General features: G+C 49.1%; 1 protein-coding gene across 2 annotated transcripts; it reads left to right on the forward strand.

The window, feature by feature from the left end:
• The first annotated feature begins 131 nt into the window (after positions 1-131).
• LOC114433360 (echinoderm microtubule-associated protein-like 6) lies at positions 132-17,104 on the forward strand. 2 transcript variants are annotated; one of them, XM_028401885.1, is made up of 42 exons: positions 132-1,456; positions 2,988-3,147; positions 3,271-3,369; positions 3,444-3,512; positions 3,647-3,832; positions 4,109-4,244; positions 4,357-4,558; positions 4,632-4,769; positions 4,848-5,104; positions 5,435-5,644; positions 5,728-5,895; positions 5,970-6,076; positions 6,145-6,245; positions 6,328-6,514; positions 6,595-6,700; positions 6,786-6,879; positions 7,644-7,744; positions 7,839-8,041; positions 8,178-8,289; positions 8,371-8,498; positions 8,653-8,794; positions 8,864-9,016; positions 9,094-9,225; positions 9,742-9,830; positions 9,918-10,085; positions 10,156-10,357; positions 10,428-10,554; positions 10,625-10,703; positions 10,780-10,909; positions 10,982-11,080; positions 11,589-11,609; positions 12,969-13,142; positions 13,326-13,534; positions 13,616-13,773; positions 14,164-14,278; positions 15,194-15,382; positions 15,454-15,626; positions 15,715-15,877; positions 15,950-16,053; positions 16,246-16,399; positions 16,477-16,577; positions 16,790-17,104. In XM_028401885.1, exons 1-42 carry the CDS (start codon positions 1,260-1,262, stop codon positions 16,812-16,814), a joined length of 5,868 nt encoding a protein of 1,955 aa, XP_028257686.1. In that variant the 5' UTR covers positions 132-1,259; the 3' UTR covers positions 16,815-17,104. The 2 variants fall into 2 exon arrangements, with proteins under 2 accessions (XP_028257686.1, XP_028257695.1); XM_028401894.1 differs by lacking the exon at positions 11,589-11,609.
• Positions 17,105-17,588: the final 484 nt, after the last annotated feature.

The following is a 17,588-nucleotide window of genomic DNA, read 5'->3' on the forward strand; positions in this document are numbered from 1 at the left end:
CAGTCTGGTTGCAGGTGGTTGGTCTATTTTACAGACTACTGGAGTTGGACGGAAAAGCGCGTTTTATTTTGAAGGGCATAAGAGGAAGTGGTCGCGTAGTGATTCTGTATTGACGCCGTTTGTCTCCGGGATTCCCGTTAAAATTCCCACTTTCCTCCATCGTTTGCAGGTTTTTCTGGCTAGTTCTGGTCCGGGAAGACGCCGCGGGCCTCTGTCGGCCGGCCCGCTGAAACAGGTGCCGCCTGTCTCGGATGCGGGTTCGTCCGGTTAGGATGAGGAGCGACGGCAATACCTCGGCGTCGTAATCTCCGGATTTCAGCCTGAAACGGCGAACAGACGGCGGAGGGATTTTCTGAGATTTCAGCCTTTGACGCTCCGTCGGTGGAATAAAACCCGGTATTTTCTTAACGGAACCTTTTAAAAACAGCCCGTGTTTCCCCTGAAGCTGCCCGAACACGTGACCTGCGGTCCGAACTGATTTATTAGTGACCTTCCTCCGACACTGGCGATGGTCTGCTGGGAGGTTCCGGTCCGGATCTGCGGTTCTGTAGAGGGTCGTGTGATCATAAACCTTTATTAATGTAACACTTATGTAATATTGATTCAGTATTAGAGTCAGAATTCAGCCTAACACTCTGATGTGATTTAATCAGAATTAATTTATCAAACCAAATTCTTTTTGTTTCTCATCAATATTATTTAGTGTTTTTATCTGATGAGTATTAAGGTCACCTCAGGCATAATCGATTCTACAATAATCAAACCAAGTTTGTTTATTATATGTTTATTATATTATTGTTTATTATATGGAAGTTTGGATTAAAAAACGACGATACAAATCCTTCAGCTCACCATGGGGTTTACAATAATGTTATGATTTATCTGTTAGTATCGTTTTTAAATATTGATTTATTCAAAGCCGAACATCAGTCCGACTGTGTGTTCCTGAACTGGCCTCTGTGAGGCGCTGTGCTCTGTTCTGTAGTTTGGGGAACTTTCGTAAAGGTTGTGTGACCCTGGACCCTCAGCGGGGCTGCAGTCTGGGATTATGAGAGGTGCTATTGTTGTTAGAGGGACTACAGTGATGGACCGCAGCTCCCAGCAGCATTAGCGGCAGATTCGGACCGACTCAGATTTGTGTGGTCTGTGATAGCGGATGCTTCATCAGTGCCAGTGGAGCAGCCGGTGCCAGACTTAGACAGGAGGCGCTTGTTTTCTGCTACTTTGTGGACGTTTGATGTTTCCTGGTTTGACGTGACATGTCGGATAAAACGGCTCCTCGCTGCCAGCTGCGGCTGGAGTGGATCCATGGATACCGCGGCCACCAGTGTCGGAACAACCTGTTCTACACGGCGGGGAAAGAGGTGGTGTACTTCGTGGCTGGGGTGGGTGTGGTCTACAACACCCGCGAGCACACCCAGAAGTTCTACCTGGGGCACAATGATGACATCATCAGGTGAGAAGGCGTGGCACGTGTGTACATCATAGGTATGTCCCTAACGGTGTCAGTTTTTTCCACCAATGAGCAGCCTCAGAAGAAGCTAACATCAAGCGGCAAAATCTGCATTTCCTCCAGTGTCCTCTAGAGGCTCCCAAAGTGGGTCAGAAATGTTACAGTCCAAAGAAACATGAGCAAATGAAGTCCATTAAAGGTAGGGTAGGAGATTTTAAAAACTCAGTGAGAGTCAGCGAGATTTTGAAAGTAAACACACGCCCCGTTCTCTCGGAGCTCACCCCGAAGCCACGCCTCCCAACCAGTCTGACATTCTACCAACTAATCGGTTGCTATCGGATTGTAAAGAGAAGTTACACTAATTTAACAAAAAGTGCATCAGAATGAAATCTCCTACCCTACCTTTAAGACTGAACTAAGAGTGTGAGCAGTTTGAGTGACAGGTGAGTGCCAGCTCTGCTCCGCCTCTTTGCACGTTGCAAAGAGGATGGAGCCTCAAAGCTGGCGTTCAGAATCTGTGACATCATAGAAGGTTTGTCGAGCTTCTCAGACAGCCAATGGTGTCACAGCAAAGGAGGTGTGTGTGTGTGTGTGTGCACAGCTCCAGCCTGTTAAAGGTTTATGTGATCATTCAAATCACAGGCTGACCTGGGTCTCTCTGTGACCCGGTTCAGACAGGTCAGAACTCAGTAAAGGTTTTTATTCAGACCTCAGCTTTTATTGTTATGTCTCTGAACAAACTGTCCATGTACAAAAACTCATTTCTAGTAGCGTCAGCTGTTCGTATTTGTGTAGGGGGCATCAGTTGTCCTTGGAGCTGTGGCCTCCCTGAGCTGATGAGTAAAGTCTGTTGGTTTGCTCCTTTACACGGGGACAGATGAGGACTGGAAGTGACAAGTGAGGACAGAAATGCTGATGAAGCTGCTGAAGTCAGAGTCCTCGTGACATTTCAAATCATTTTTTTTTCCATGTTTTCACCTCAGCTTAGAATCCTTCATCTGAACCGCTGAGCATGTGCTCAGATCACACAGAGGAGCCTCCATCAGCCCACTTAGACTCCACCTTCAGAAGCTGCCTGGACACATGTAGGTCTCTGCTGTAAAAAGCAGCTCAGCGCTTGCTCACAGAAATTAACCCCGAGGCGTGTTCATAAATATGGAACATGTGTGTGTTTACTGGTCCGTGTCAGCCTCCAGCAGGACTGCTGCCACCAGCGTTCACTGTGTCGGCACAGAGACATTTAAACACGGCCAATCACAGCTCAGGTCTCAGCAGCTGACTCTGAGGTCACAGTTTTCATACAGAAAGCTCAGCAGGGTTTAAAGAGTCCATATCAGCCCTCATCACACACCCGGGAACCAGACCAGAGGTCAGAGGCCTGGGTCATGTCCCCGTAATAAGGGCCTAGATGTTCGTGGCGAGGAGATCAGGACCTGGCTAACCCTGACCCTCAGGGCCCTGGAGGTCTGAGCATGCCCATTGCTTCGTGTGAAGAACATGAGATTTACATTCTCTGTCTCTGTGTCTCTCTCAGCTTGGCGATGCATCCAGATAAGATCCAGGTGGCCACCGGTCAGGTAGGTAAAGACCCGCACATCTGTATCTGGGACACCTACACCATGCAGACTGTCTCCATCCTGAGGGATGCCCACACCCACGGAGTGGCTTGTCTCGCCTTTGACTCTGACGGACAGGTGAGACTCCGCCTCTCTTGAACACCATCGCTGCTGCTCTGCCCTACACTGATTACATACAGGTTAGTGATTGGACATCTGAAACAAAAGGGGCCGATGCATTTCCTGTTTCTGTTGTCATAGCGACTGGCCTCTGTCGGCCTGGACGCCAAGAACACGGTATGTGTCTGGGATTGGAGGAGAGGACGAGTTCTGGCCACAGCAACCGGACACTCGGACAGAGTATGACTCATGAACATTAAGCTGCTGTACCTCCTTCATGTCCTCCTCTGACTCAGGTTCTGATTGTCATGCAGATCTTTGATGTGTCCTGGGATCCATTTCAGTCCGGCCGACTGGTCAGCTGTGGAGTCAAACACATCAAGGTGAGACTGGACTGCTGGTGATGAGTGCTCCGAAGGAGGGGTTTCTGACATGATGGAATGAAACAGTAAAAAGAACATACACAAAGAAACTGACATGTTGGTTGGTACGGGTTAATTCTGTCCCATATCTGCAGTTCTGGACTCTGTGTGGGAACGCTCTGACTCCAAAGCGAGGGATCTTTGGAAAGACGGGCGACCTGCAGACCATCCTGTGTGTCTCTGCAGCCAAAGACGAGCTGACATACTCTGGAGCTCTGAATGGAGACGTCTATGTATGGAGAGGAATCAGTCTGATCAGGACCGTACAGGCTGCACATGGGGTACACACACACAGACACACACACACACACACACACAGACACACAGACAGACACACACACAGACACACAGACAGACACACACACAGACACACACACAGACACACACACAGACACACACACACACACAGACAGACACACACACAGACACACACACAGAGACAGACACACAGAGACACACAGACACACACACACACACACAGACACACATAGACACACACAGACACACACACACAGCAGTGCATGGAGGCTGATGGGAACTGTGTTGTTTTGAACCAGGCAGGGATCTTCAGCATGCACGCATGTGAGGAAGGATTCGCCACCGGAGGACGGGATGGCTGCATCAGACTGTGGGACGTCGACTTTAAACCCATCACCAAAATCGACCTGAGAGAGGCGGAGCAGGGGTACAAAGGTCTAAGACTGGTTTCCTCTTCATCAGGACTTACTCCTGACAGACTAAAGGCCGATTCAGGATCCAGGTGATTTACTGAATTGGCGTATGCGGCATGTGTTTTCTGTTGCAGGTCTTTCAATCCGCAGTGTTTGCTGGAAGGCTGACCGGATCCTGGCCGGGACTCAGGACAGCGAAATCTTTGAGGTGATGGTCCGAGACCGGGACAAACCGGTTCTGCTGATGCAGGGTCACAGTGAGGGTGAACTGTGGGCGCTGGACCTGCACCCGAAACAGCCGGTCGCTGTCACCGGGAGTGACGACCGCTCCGTCAGGTCAGTCTGAGCAGCCACGCTGCGGTCACCAGCGTGCTGTCCATCAGCTGATGGTTCTGTTTGTGTCTCTCAGGCTGTGGAGCCTCCCTGACCACACTCTGCTGGCTCGCTGTAACATGGAGGACTCTGTCCGAAGCGTTTCCTTCAACAACGATGGCTCCCAGCTCGCTCTGGGCATGAAGGACGGTTCCTTCACTGTGCTTCGTGTCAGGTAAGGCACTGTTTCCCTTGCTGTGATGTCCCTCACCACACTCAGGGAAGCCAACGTTTAGCATTTGTTTCTCTACAGGGACATGACGGAGGTCGTGCACATCAAGGACAGGAAGGAAGTGATCCATGAGCTCAAGTTTTCTCCAGATGGTTCCTTCCTGGCGGTGGGATCAAATGATGGGCTGGTGGACATCTATGCTGTCGCCCAGCGCTACAAGAAGGTGGGTGAGTGTAGCCGCTCCACCTCCTTCATCACTCACCTGGACTGGTCAGTCGACAGCCGCTTCCTCCAGACCAATGATGGAGCCGGAGACCGGCTCTTCTACAGGATGCCAGGTAGGAATGTCTTACGCTGAGGTCCATTGACTTAGAACAGGGTTATGTTTTGGTGTTTTTCAGCCTCGCTATAGTCAGAAGGGACCCGTCTCTGGAGACTGAACTCTGGACTTATTGTTTATTGTTTAAGTCATGGGTCTAGATACAGGAGACAGCTGTAAGACTTGAACCTGAGCCAGAACTCACCTGGCTGAACATGAGTTTAACGTATCCTACTGCCTACCAGTACAGACTTGGGACTACTTACCTTTTTGGCTTAGGGACTTAGAGACTCACCTGTCTGGACTGTGGACTAACTGTCTCACCTCTCCCTGCAAACCTTTTCTGTAGCAGGTAAGCTGGTTCCTAAAGAGGAGGCAAAGGGGATTCCCTGGATGACGTGGACAGGTGTTGTTGGGCCGGAGGTGAATGGCATCTGGCCCAAATACTCCAATGTTACCAGTACGAACTCTGTGGATGCCAACTACAGCAATGCGGCCCTGGTGACCGGGGATGACCTTGGTCTTGTCAAACTCTTCAGGTTTCCCTGCCTGAAGAAAGGTGCTTGTTCCTTTATTCCACTCATTTTCCTCCAGAGGAACCAGCTGTCGTTCAAACTTTTTAAGACTCTTCTCTTCAAACAGGGGCCAAATTCAAGAAGTACATCGGTCACTCTGTCCATGTCACCAACGTTCGCTGGTCCAATGATCTACAGTGGGTAGTCAGTACGGGTGGCGCCGACCACGCCATCTTCCAGTGGAGGTTCCTACCTGAAGGTGTCATGAATGGTGTTTTAGAGCCTCTCCTCCAAGGTAACATTTAGAGCCACCTGACACCAGACCTGCACAAAAGCCTTTGAGATGCTGATCAGTGCTTGTTTCCTCAGAGGGGTATGCCGACTCCAACAGCGGCGAGTCGGACTCGGACGTGTCAGATGTTCCGGAGCTTGACTCAGACATCGAACAGGAAGCTCAGATCAGCTATGACCGTCAGGTAACCGGTAACACAACACAGTAAAAAACACACCTGTGGGTCTGTGACTCACCTGTCACTGTCTGCAGGTGTATAAAGAGGACCTGCCACAACTCAGAAAGAAGCTGATTGGTTCCCTGAAGCGGCAGAAAGCTCCGGAGGAGGGGCTTCGTCTGCAGTTTGTTCACGGGTAAAACTGAGCACCGCTATCTCTAAACAAGCACCGATCCAGGTTCAAACTAACATATTTGATATTTATTATGGTGGGGCAGGTATCGGGGCTTTGACTGTCGGAACAACCTGTTCTACAGTCAGGCGGGAGAGGTGGTGTACCACGTGGCTGCCGTCGCTGTCGTCTACAACCGCATGCAGCACAGTCAGAGGTTTTACCTCGGCCACGACGACGACATCCTCAGCCTCGCTGTGCACCCGCTCAAAGACTATGTGGCCTCCGCACAGGTACGGCCGGCCAATCGGGGTGCAGTATGATACCGACAGACTGACCAAGAGCATTTCTGATTGGCTGTTTGTGCGTTCAGGTCGGCAGAGACCCGGCCATCCACGTTTGGGACATCCAGACCCTGAAGTGTCTGTCGCTGCTGAAAGGACACCACAGCAGAGGAGTGTGTGCCCTCGAGTTCACAGGTACACAGCTTTAAATCACCACCTGTAATCCTCACACCACATTTGTGTACACAAACACATCACCGTGTGTTATCCTGTGTGCCAGCGGACGGGAAGAGTCTGATCTCTGTGGGAATGGACGAATTTCACTCCATCGTCATCTGGGACTGGAAGAAAGGAGAGAGGCTGGCTAAGGCCAGGTACACACACTGCATAGCACACACCTTGATACACACACACACACACACACACACACCTGCCGTGTTGTGCAGGAAAAAAAGAAGTCTCTGTTGTAATCTCAAGCTTTACACCAGAAGCTAACATAAGCGTTACCACAGTCGCTGTGAAACACTTTCATTTTAGTCAAGAGAGTATTTACACAGAACTGCAGCTCCACGCTGCTCTGCGACACAGATGCACCGGCGCTATTCTGGTGCCGTGTCGCGCCCACCAGCCACATCAAGCAGACAGGAAGTCAGGCACTAGGACACCTGAGAGTTTCAAAATAAAACACAGTGAGACTGAACTCTGGCTGATTAAACATCACAGCAGCCACAGCCATGTAGGAGGAGAGACTCATTTTGGAAGTAGACAAACAGCATTTTATATAATCTAACATGCTTTTTATAAGGACCACATCAGGAAGGAGGAGGCAGGCAGGGCAGCAGCAGCTGCTCTCAGAGTGGAAGGTGTGTTGATGGAGGAAACAGGCTGTGACCCAGCCTGACACATGCAGGGAGGACAATAACCATCAGGTCAACAGTAGATCACTGTGATGTGAGTCTCACAGGAGCTTGTAACATCACACAGACACACGCTTCAGAAACTCTTCAGAAACATGTCTGGTGCAGACTGATGTCTCTCTGGAGACGCAATAATGCAGCACTTCCATTCTGCTCCTGTAACACTTCCAGTGTAAATCCCAGTTTAGTTTTCTTCACCCGTCTCCGTCTCCGTCCTGCAGGGGGCATAAGGATAAAGTCTATGTGGTCAAGAGTAATCCTTTCAGGATGGACAAACTGGTGACTGTGGGGATGAAGCACATCAAGTTCTGGCAACATTCAGGTAGACTCACTCATTTCTGTGCTGTCTCAAAGGTTCAGAGGACACAGGTTTTAAACCAGTTCCTAGCTGTGGATAATCCTGTCCTGTCCTGCAGGTGGTGGTCTGACATTTAAACGAGGGATTTTCGGGAACCTAGGGAAGCAGGAGACCATGATGTCGGCATGTTATGGACGATCCGAGGACCTGGTCTTCTCTGGAGCCACAAATGGAGATGTTTATTTCTGGAGGGACACGACGCTCATCAAGACCATCAAAGCCCACGACGGCCCAGTGTTCGCCATGTGCTCACTGGACAAGGTGACACCTCATCTGACCTTTTTCCGGTCTTCATCATCCATACTGCCATTTTATACGTCATATGTTATTTTATAAATGAAGACTTTTCAGTGTGAAGGTCAGTGATGTGTTTTCATGAGTTGCCTTCACTGTGCAGGGGTTTGTGACGGGGGGGAAGGACGGCATTGTGGAGCTCTGGGACGACATGTTTGAGAGGTGTTTGAAGACGTATGCTATCAAGAGAGCAGCTCTGTCCCCGTCCTCTAAAGGTTTCCTGCTTTCACTCTTCAGCTCATGTGACCTGAAGTGCCTCTCACAGCTCCTGACATCTTCCTCTGTATCCTGATCAGGTCTGCTGCTGGAGGACAACCCATCCATCAGAGCCATCACTCTGGGTCATGGTCACATCCTGCTGGGAACAAAGAACGGAGAAATCCTAGAGATTGACAAGAGCGGACCGATGACGCTGCTGGTTCAGGTCAGACTACGAGACGGGGGTCGCTCCTGGATCTGAGCTCAGAGACCTTTCACTATGAAGGACTGCATGTAGTCATGTGATCATGTTGCGCTTTATGCAGCTAGATTCACCTCCTTTGCAGAGTATCTTAATGGTCCATGTGTCCTGTGTTCAGGGTCACATGGAGGGGGAGGTGTGGGGTTTGGCGGCTCACCCTCTGCTTCCTGTCTGTGCCACCGTCAGCGATGACAAAACTCTGAGGATCTGGGAGCTGTCGGCCAACCACCGCATGGTAGCCGTACGCAAACTCAAGAAAGGTGACAGGAACAGATACTGAGGGATTACTGTTTACACACAGGCACCTTCACACCTGTTTTCCCCATCAGGTGGGCGGTGCTGCGCCTTCTCTCCAGATGGTAAAGCTCTGGCAGTCGGTCTGAATGATGGCAGCTTCCTGGTGGTGAATGCCGACACGCTGGAGGACATGGTAACCTTCCACCACCGCAGAGAGCTCATCTCTGACATCCGCTTCTCCCAAGGTACTCGAACACACCACACAGATGCAGCGGAGGATGGAGGTGATTGATTGGTGGGTGATGGGTGATGTGTGTTTCAGATGCAGGGAAGTACCTGGCTGTGGCTTCCCACGATTCCTTTGTGGACATCTACAACGTCCTGACCAGTAAGAGAGTCGGCATCTGTAAAGGAGCAGGAAGTTACATCACTCACATCGACTGGGACTCCAGAGGTTAACTGCCAGCAAATATCAGCATGTAGTTATGATGTGGCCAGTTAGCACATGCAGTGAAACATCCTTAACGTGCTAGCAGGCTAAATTGATGTCCTGTAAACACCCGTGTGCATGTCGGCATGTCGGCTAAAATGTTTGCGAGTTAACAAGCTACCCCAGACTAACATAAAGAGCTTTTCTCAGCACTGAAGGAACGGTCCTGAGTCTGAAGCGGGGCAGTTCCTCAGAGGTTCTGCTGATTCTCCAAGCAGCTTCATCTCACGACTCATAGTCAAACCACAAGTTTAAAAACGTTGCAACTCAAATCTCATTTAATGTGGTGAATTCATCATCCTCTCACATGTGAGCTGCCATCTCTGCCCATTGTTACAGAAACATAACCTGCCTGTGTCATGATGTTTGTTACTGATACCAGCGCACAGCTCTGGTTTGCTCTGGGTAACATAGAACACGTTGTGCATGTGAACACGGGGCGAGCTTCTGTCCAGGTTCTTCCTGATGTGTCCTCTGCAGGTAAACTGCTGCAGGTGAACACCGGAGCCAAAGAGCAGCTGTTCTTTGAGGCTCCGCGAGGACGCAAACAGAACATCAGCATGGCTGAGGTGACACACACACACTTAACACACATTTATAGTTTGGTTCAAGTTGTTAACACTGTGGCATCATTGACTGTGTTTCTGTGCATCCAGTTTGAGAAACTGGACTGGGCAAGCTGGACGTCCGTTCTGGGTCCGACCTGTGAGGGAATATGGCCGATGCTCAGCTTCGTTAACACCGCCTCGCTCACCAAAGATCGCAAGCTGCTCGCCACCGGAGACGACTTCGGCTTCCTCAAACTTTTCAGCTTCCCATCCAGGGTGAGGTGGCGTCCCTGTCCGGACACAGTTTGCTCTGCACTCTCATGTCAGCTTTCACCTCTGTCCACAGGGCCAGTTTGCCAAGTTTAAGAAGTATGTGGGTCACAGCACCAACGTGACCAACGTCCGCTGGTCCAATGACGACTCTGTGCTGCTGTCGGTGGGCGGGGCAGACACGGCGCTGATGATATGGAGCAGAGAGCCACCGGGTCACAAAGAGAGCAAAGCCGTAGACAGCGAGGAGTCTGACGACGACACGGAGGAGGATGGAGGTATCTGCAGGCGGTGGGGGAAAGGTAAACAAAGAGCTGCGAGGTTGTGATGTACTTGTTGTGTGTTCAGGGTATGACAGTGACGTGGCGAGGGAAAAGGTGGTGGACTACGTCACCAAGATCTACTCGGCCAGCATCAGGAACATGTCAGGAACTAAACCCCACCTGCAGCACAAAGAGCTCCCTGTGGAGGACAGGTACACGATGACATCATCACCCCCGCGCCGTGGGGCTCAGTTTGTGGTAACCTCCGTGTCTCCTGTTCAGGCCTCCTGTGAGTCGTGCGGCGCCGCTGCCAGACAAACTGCTGAAGAACAACGTGACCAAGAAGAAGAAAGTGGTGGAGGTCTGTATGCTAATCACAGTTAGCTTCACGGAGCTGTGGCTCTGACACGTGACGTCACTGTGCTGTCTGCTGCCAGGAGCTGCTGCTGGAACACGTCTTCGGCTACAGAGGCTTCGACTGTCGAAACAACCTGCATTACCTCAACGACGGTGCTGATATTATTTTCCATACCGCTGCTGTGGTGGTCATCCAGAACCTGTCGGCTGGTCAGTAAATCCCGCTCAGAGCTTCCAGCTAACTGTGCTGCTGACCTCACTTCCTACTTCCTGTCCTGACAGGAATTCAGAGTTTCTACCTGGAGCACACCGACGACATTCTCTGTCTGACAGTCAATCAGCATCCCAAATACCAAAACATCATCGCCACAGGACAGATCGGTGAGTCTCAGACCAGAGCTCAAAGTCGCAGTGCACGTCTCCCGCGCTAACTGAAACAATCAGAAACCACTGACAGGAGATCCCTTGCTGCCCAAATGCAGAAATGATCACTGATCCATGGCCCCCTTTATTAGGTGTATTTCAACAGCAGGGACTGACATAAAAAGTCAGTGGTTCAGTTTCTCTCCCCTCAATCTGTCACCCACTGATCCATCAGAGGAAGAAGAGACAGAGAGGACGGCGCCTTTGTCCGTCTGTCTCTTTGTCCTCTGAGCTGCTGCTGGTGGTTCTGTTACTTGGACCAGCATGGCCGCCTGGTCCGTGGCGGTCTGCTGAGGCAGCAGCTCATGTTAGAATGCGCTCTCTTTGAGAATAACCTCAGAGTGTCACAGATGTGTTTAACTGATCATCCTGCTGCTGTCATGCATGAACTCAGCTGCTTCTGGCACATTGCACTTATTTTCTTTTCCACTGCTTCCTCATCATCACTGCCTCACCTCATCACCAGGCGACGTCACTGACCTGCCAGGTAAGTCACCTTCCTCGTCACTCATCAACACTGATCCATTCACACACACTGTGGAGAGTTTAACCTGCCTGTGACGTTTGCTCTCGGTGTGTAGAGGCTGAAGTGTCCGGTGAGTATCAGCAGTCGGGATCCTCTGCAGGTCTGATCCTGTTTGTAGAGCGCCCCCCCTCCATGTTTGCACTCCTGTGGATTCAGATGAACATTGTTTTACAGCCCTGACAGCACGTGGCTCTGTGACTCGTTGTGTTGGTCAGCTCACCATGTTCAGAGTGTGTGTCACCTTTGTAAACGGTGTTTCAGATGTCTCCACATTAGTGTGGTTCTAGGAAACTAAAGCAAGTCAGACTCCGAACGAAGCCTTGCTTAGCACCTCTGTTCAGCATGTGACAGTAGCTGAGCTGGCCCACGTGTCCTCGGCCCTGAATCTAACTCACAGTCCTGCCCTCCTCTGTCCACTCAGCATGTCAGCCAGCTCCCACCCTCTCCTAGACAAGGTGATGGTACTGAATGATCCTGAAATAGGAGTAGGTATGTTGTTGGTTCCCTACCTGCCTGAACTCCTGAATCTGGGCACTCAGCATCTTCAGGGTCACCTTTAGCTGTGTAGGTCTGTGTTCCGTTCTTTGGTTCCTCCATTTGTTTTTTGCATCACTGACTGTGACTGACCTCTTGGCTCGTCGGCCCTTCATTCATAAGGTCCTCGTAGCTTGCATGTTTGTTCCACAGTTCCTGGTGACATGTGTTCCTTTGCTCTGTGATGCTGTGTTGAACACAGCTGTTCAAGCTTTATGTTCTGGATGCTTATGCCCATACCCATACTCCATGGGTTGCTCCATGCCCTGGCTCCATGGCTGTCTAAGCCCCTTTAGTTCAGCAAAAGGACAAACTGTAAATCCTGTTGGACCTGAATACCGCTCCGTGGTCAGACTGAGGTCTGTGCAGCCACCTGCAGCTAAATGACCGGTTCCTGATTGTTAGGTTCCTTTGGCCCTAACATCCTCACTTTCCTTCATGATATAGATTCAGCTTAGTTCCCTAATCCTTTGTCTTTGCTGCTACATGTATGCATCAGCCCCAGTGAGTCCTCAGATCCCTTTAAAGCTTCCATGCTCATTTGATCGCCTGTGGTCTTTGATGCCATAGCTCCTGAGTTCCCTGTTACTAATGTCCTGCAGGATACTTGACACTGGTCATTAAGGTGTGTGGTCTCCATTACCACTCTGACTCTTAGTTAGGTTCTAACTAACCTTATCATAGCCAGTTCCTTGCGACCAGGTCCCAGGTCCACAGTGCAGTCCACTACCTTGGTTTTGTGCTTGTTGAGCTGTGTGGTATCTACGATTTGCCGTCTTCTCACAGGCCTTGCCCCGTCCATCCACATATGGGATGCCTTGACGAAGCAGACGCTGTCCATCCTCCGCTGCTCCCATGCTAAAGGTGTTGGCTATGTCAACTTCAGTGCTACAGGGAAGCTGCTGCTGTCTGTGGGGGTGGAGCCTGAACACACCATCACAGTGTGGAGGTGGCAGGAAGGTACCAACACTCAAATTCCTCACAGTGATTTATGTAGTGAGCTTTAGAGCAGCAGGGGGCAGCAGCGTCCTCTGACCAGTGCAGTCTTAGGAGTAGATTCACATTATTGCTGCTGCTGGAGCTGTCATGAACGGGCTCTTCTACAACAGCATGCTGGAAACTGACCTGTGACCTCTTTGTCAGGCACCAAGGTGACCAGTAAGGGCGGCCATGCCGAGCGGATCTTTGTGGTGGAGTTCAGACCAGACTCTGACACCCAGTTTGTGTCGGTTGGAATCAAGCATGTCAAATTCTGGACTCTGGTCGGTGGTTCACTCATGTACAAGAAAGGTGTGATCGGTTCAGTGGAGGATGGCCGCATGCAGACCATGCTGTCTGTGGCATTTGGCGCTGTAAGAAGTTTTAAATGAGTTCTTCAAAATAAAGTACGACGTTTTCATTACGTTTCGGTAAATCAGTGTTTGTCTCTACAGAACAATTTGACCTTCACTGGAGCTGTCAACGGAGATGTGTATGTTTGGAGGGAGCACTTCCTGGTTAGAGTGGTCGCGAAAGCACACAGTGGTCCTGTCTTCACCATGTACACCACCCTGAGGGACGGACTCATCGTCACAGGAGGGAAGGAGCGACCGTGAGTAATTTAGTTAAAGGGCTTTTCATGGTGCCTGTGTGTCCTTCACACCAGGGACACAGAAGGTCCTTCCACACAACCGGTTTTATTTAAAGAGCATCATGTACAGTCAGAACAGTCTCAAGGTGCTTCACAGAGAACCAGAGCCTGACCCCCAGCAAACAGAGAGAGGAACAATCAGCAAGCATCATACAGCCAAATGGCTCCTCTTGTCTCTGGTGTTTTCTCTTTCTGTTTGTTGGGGATGTGACCTCAGATGCTGGTCCTCAGAAACTTGACGGGTCCTTTTAAGAGAAAGAATCTCACAGTGACACCAGGGTGCTGCACATTACCCTGGCAGGCACATGGTCCCCTGGGTAAGGTCTCAGGATGCCTCTTGCTGTTTAATAGGACTAAGGAGGGTGGAGCAGTGAAGCTTTGGGACCAGGAGATGAAGCGCTGCAGAGCGTTTCAGCTGGAGACCGGGCAAGCGGTGGAGAACGTCCGGTCAGTCTGCAGAGGGAAGGTATGGACCAAACTCCGCAGTGGAACGTCTCTGCTCATGCTTGTTTATTATCCTTCATGGTTTATTGTTTATTATTGGTTTACACCCAGCTACTCTTCCTGGGTCCATTGTTAAAAACATACATTATACAATAAAAATTCATAAAATGCATTACAATAATATCATCAAGTTTATACAAAAGAAATGTCAAGCTATTACTCAAAATAAGTTCCCGTAGTTTACAAAAAGAGACCGTTTTATATATAAGTTGCTCCTAAAAAGCTTTTCAGGTGCATTTTAAAAACAGACTTCTTTCCGATTCTGATGAGTTAGTGGTACAGAGTCCCATTCTTTCATTGCTCTGTAGGTAAAAGTGCATTTGAGGAGTTTTAGCACTTGGAATTAAAAAGCGTCCTTCAGCTGCATGTTTAGATAGTCATGGATATGCCACTAAATTTGTCTTGAATTGGAGAAATAGAAACATTGGAGTTTGATTTTTTTAAGATTTTCCACATTGACAATAATAGTGAAGCTAATGCCTCATCATAAACTTTTAGCCAGCCAAGATTTGATGCATGGTGTTTATATTGGTCCTATAAGAACAATTTAATGCCACACGGGCAGCCTTATTCTGCATTATCTGGAGTTTATTTACATCTTTTCTTTTTGCATTTGACCATACTGTCTGACAATAGTCAATATGAGAAATAATTATTTTGTACAACAAGCCCAGTCATATCAGCTGGCAGAGATTGCCTGCTTCTTCTCAGTGCAGACAAACCTCTGCCCATCTTTTATTGTCCAGATAGACACAGAGACGTTTGACCTCTTTTACCTGCTCAATGAGTGTGTCATTAATAAACAACTTGCTTGTGTTCAGCACACTGTGGAAGATCTGAGGTCCCTCAAACCCTCTGACATGTCTCTGCCATCCAGGGAAAAATCCTGGTGGGAACCAAAGACGGCGAGATCATAGAGGTCGGAGAAAAGAACGCAGCCTCCAACACGATGATCAATGGACACACCCAGGGGGGGATCTGGGGTTTAGCAACTCACCCTTTCAAAGATGTCTTTATCTCCGCCAGCGATGATGGGACCATCAGAATATGGGACCTAGCAGATAAGGTTTGTACTCTAAAGGGGCACCCAGGTTGCAGACTTCATGTGCAGCAAGGTGACGTGTTGTTTTCCGTTAGAAACTTTTGAACAAGGTCAGTTTGGGTCATCCTGCCAAGTGCACATCCTACAGTCCCAATGGAGAAATGGTGGCCATCGGCATGGAGAACGGAGAGTTCATCATCCTGCTGGTCAACTCGCTCACCGTCTGGGGCAAGAGGAGAGACCGCAGTGCCACCATTCAAGATATCCGGTAGGACATCAGGGTTTACCAGATACCAGGACATCAGTATATATATATATATATAAACACCTCTGTTTGTGGCTGTCTTGTGGTTAAGGTTCAGTCCAGATAATCGATTCCTGGCGGTGGGTTCAGTTGAAAGTGCAGTAGACTTCTACGATCTTTCTCTTGGCCCATCACTCAATCGCATCGGTTACTGTAAGGACATCCCCGGCTTTGTCATCCAGATCGACTTCTCTGCTGACAGCAGACACATCCAGGTGAAAGGTCACTGTTGTTATGTGGCCTCAGAATCAGAATTGTGTTTGCTGACCTTTGTTTTTTTTAATCAGGTGTCCACCAGCACCTACACTCGCCAGGTGCATGAAGTCCCCTCAGGTAAGATCGTCCCTGATCAGCCTGTCATCGAGAGAATCACCTGGGCGACCTGGACCAGGTAGGCTGCCTGAGGAATGTGTTGTGCTCTTAAGGAACATTTATATCTGAGCAAAAATCTAATGAAGCCTAAACGTAGAGTCGAGGAGTAAAACAAACCACACTCTGGTCTCGGGAACATACTGAGACACACTGAGGGCTGTTGGGAGCTCACAGTTAGTCACTGTTGTGTGTTTGTTGTTGTTTTGTGCAGCATCCTCGGTGATGAGGTTCTCGGTGTTTGGCCTCGTAACGCAGAGAAGGCTGATGTAAACTGTGCTTGTGTTTCTCATACCGGCCTGAACCTGGTGACCGGAGACGACTTTGGCCTCATCAAGCTCTTTGACTTCCCCTGCTCTGAGAAATTTGTAGGTGACCTTCATAAAAAAAGAGTCAGAGTAAAAGTCCTCACGCCTGACTGACGCCTCCTCTGATCATTTTACAGTCGAAACACAAACGGTACTTTGGCCACTCCGCTCATGTGACCAACATTCGCTTCTCCTGTGATGACAAATACGTCATCAGCGCCGGCGGCAGCGATTGCAGGTGAGATAAAAACCATGTGTATCACTGAGGTTGATGATGATGATGATGATGATGATGAGGGTGAGGGTGATGATGATGATGATGATGATGATGATGATAAGGGTGAGAGTGATGCCGACGATGATGATGATATGGGTGATGATGATGATGATGATGATAATGATGGTGATGATGATGACGATGACGTCTCTCTTCCTGGTTCTTCCCTGCAGCCTGTTTGTGTGGAAGTGTCAGTGAGCGCCCTGCGGCGAGCTTCCTGCAGGACGGCCCCTGGTGACGTGTTGTTGTGCGTTCAGATGTGGTTCTTTTTCAGGTTTTCTGTGTGTGTTTGTGATTGAAGGAGCTGTAGCTGTTTCATGTAGCAGTGTTTTGTGCCTTTCTCACAAACTCTGACCAAACATTTGATATCAATCTATTTAAACTTGTGGTGCTATGAAACGTGGTCATTCTGGGCTCCTGGATGCTGAGCGCTGTCGTCCTGTGTTGTTCTGTGTGATGATGATGATGATGATGATGCAGTCATATGTTATGAAACAGGAACATGGATCGATGAGTGAAAATCAATAGGAATGCTTTGTATGAAACTGTATTTAAAAAAGAAGAGATTCTACCTCAAAATAAAAAATAAAGTGTGTGCAGGTAGAAAGAGATATTTAATAAAATGCAATGTTTGTGATTTTTACACCACATGGTGGCGCTGTGGTCTTTGAATGCTTCTTAATGCTTCTTAAGGTCTGAACAATGTTTAAAGGTATATGTCGGAAGTTTATTATAAAGATGAAAGCTCTGTTTCCACATGACTCTGAACTGAACCTCCAGCAGAAAGTCCTCCATTAAACACCTAACCGACACATGTTCCCGGTTTCGGTTAAATATCAGAAAATAAGAAATGACAACAAAGATAACGGCGCCATTTTTCATTCCTGATCCTTTTTTTTTTTTATTAAGCAGCTAAATATACAAACTCTTAAGAGGATAACAACAAATACAGATGAAATGAGGTACAATATA

This window comes from Parambassis ranga, chromosome 1 (genome assembly GCF_900634625.1).
Source record: "Parambassis ranga chromosome 1, fParRan2.1, whole genome shotgun sequence".
NCBI lineage: Eukaryota > Metazoa > Chordata > Actinopteri > Ambassidae > Parambassis > Parambassis ranga.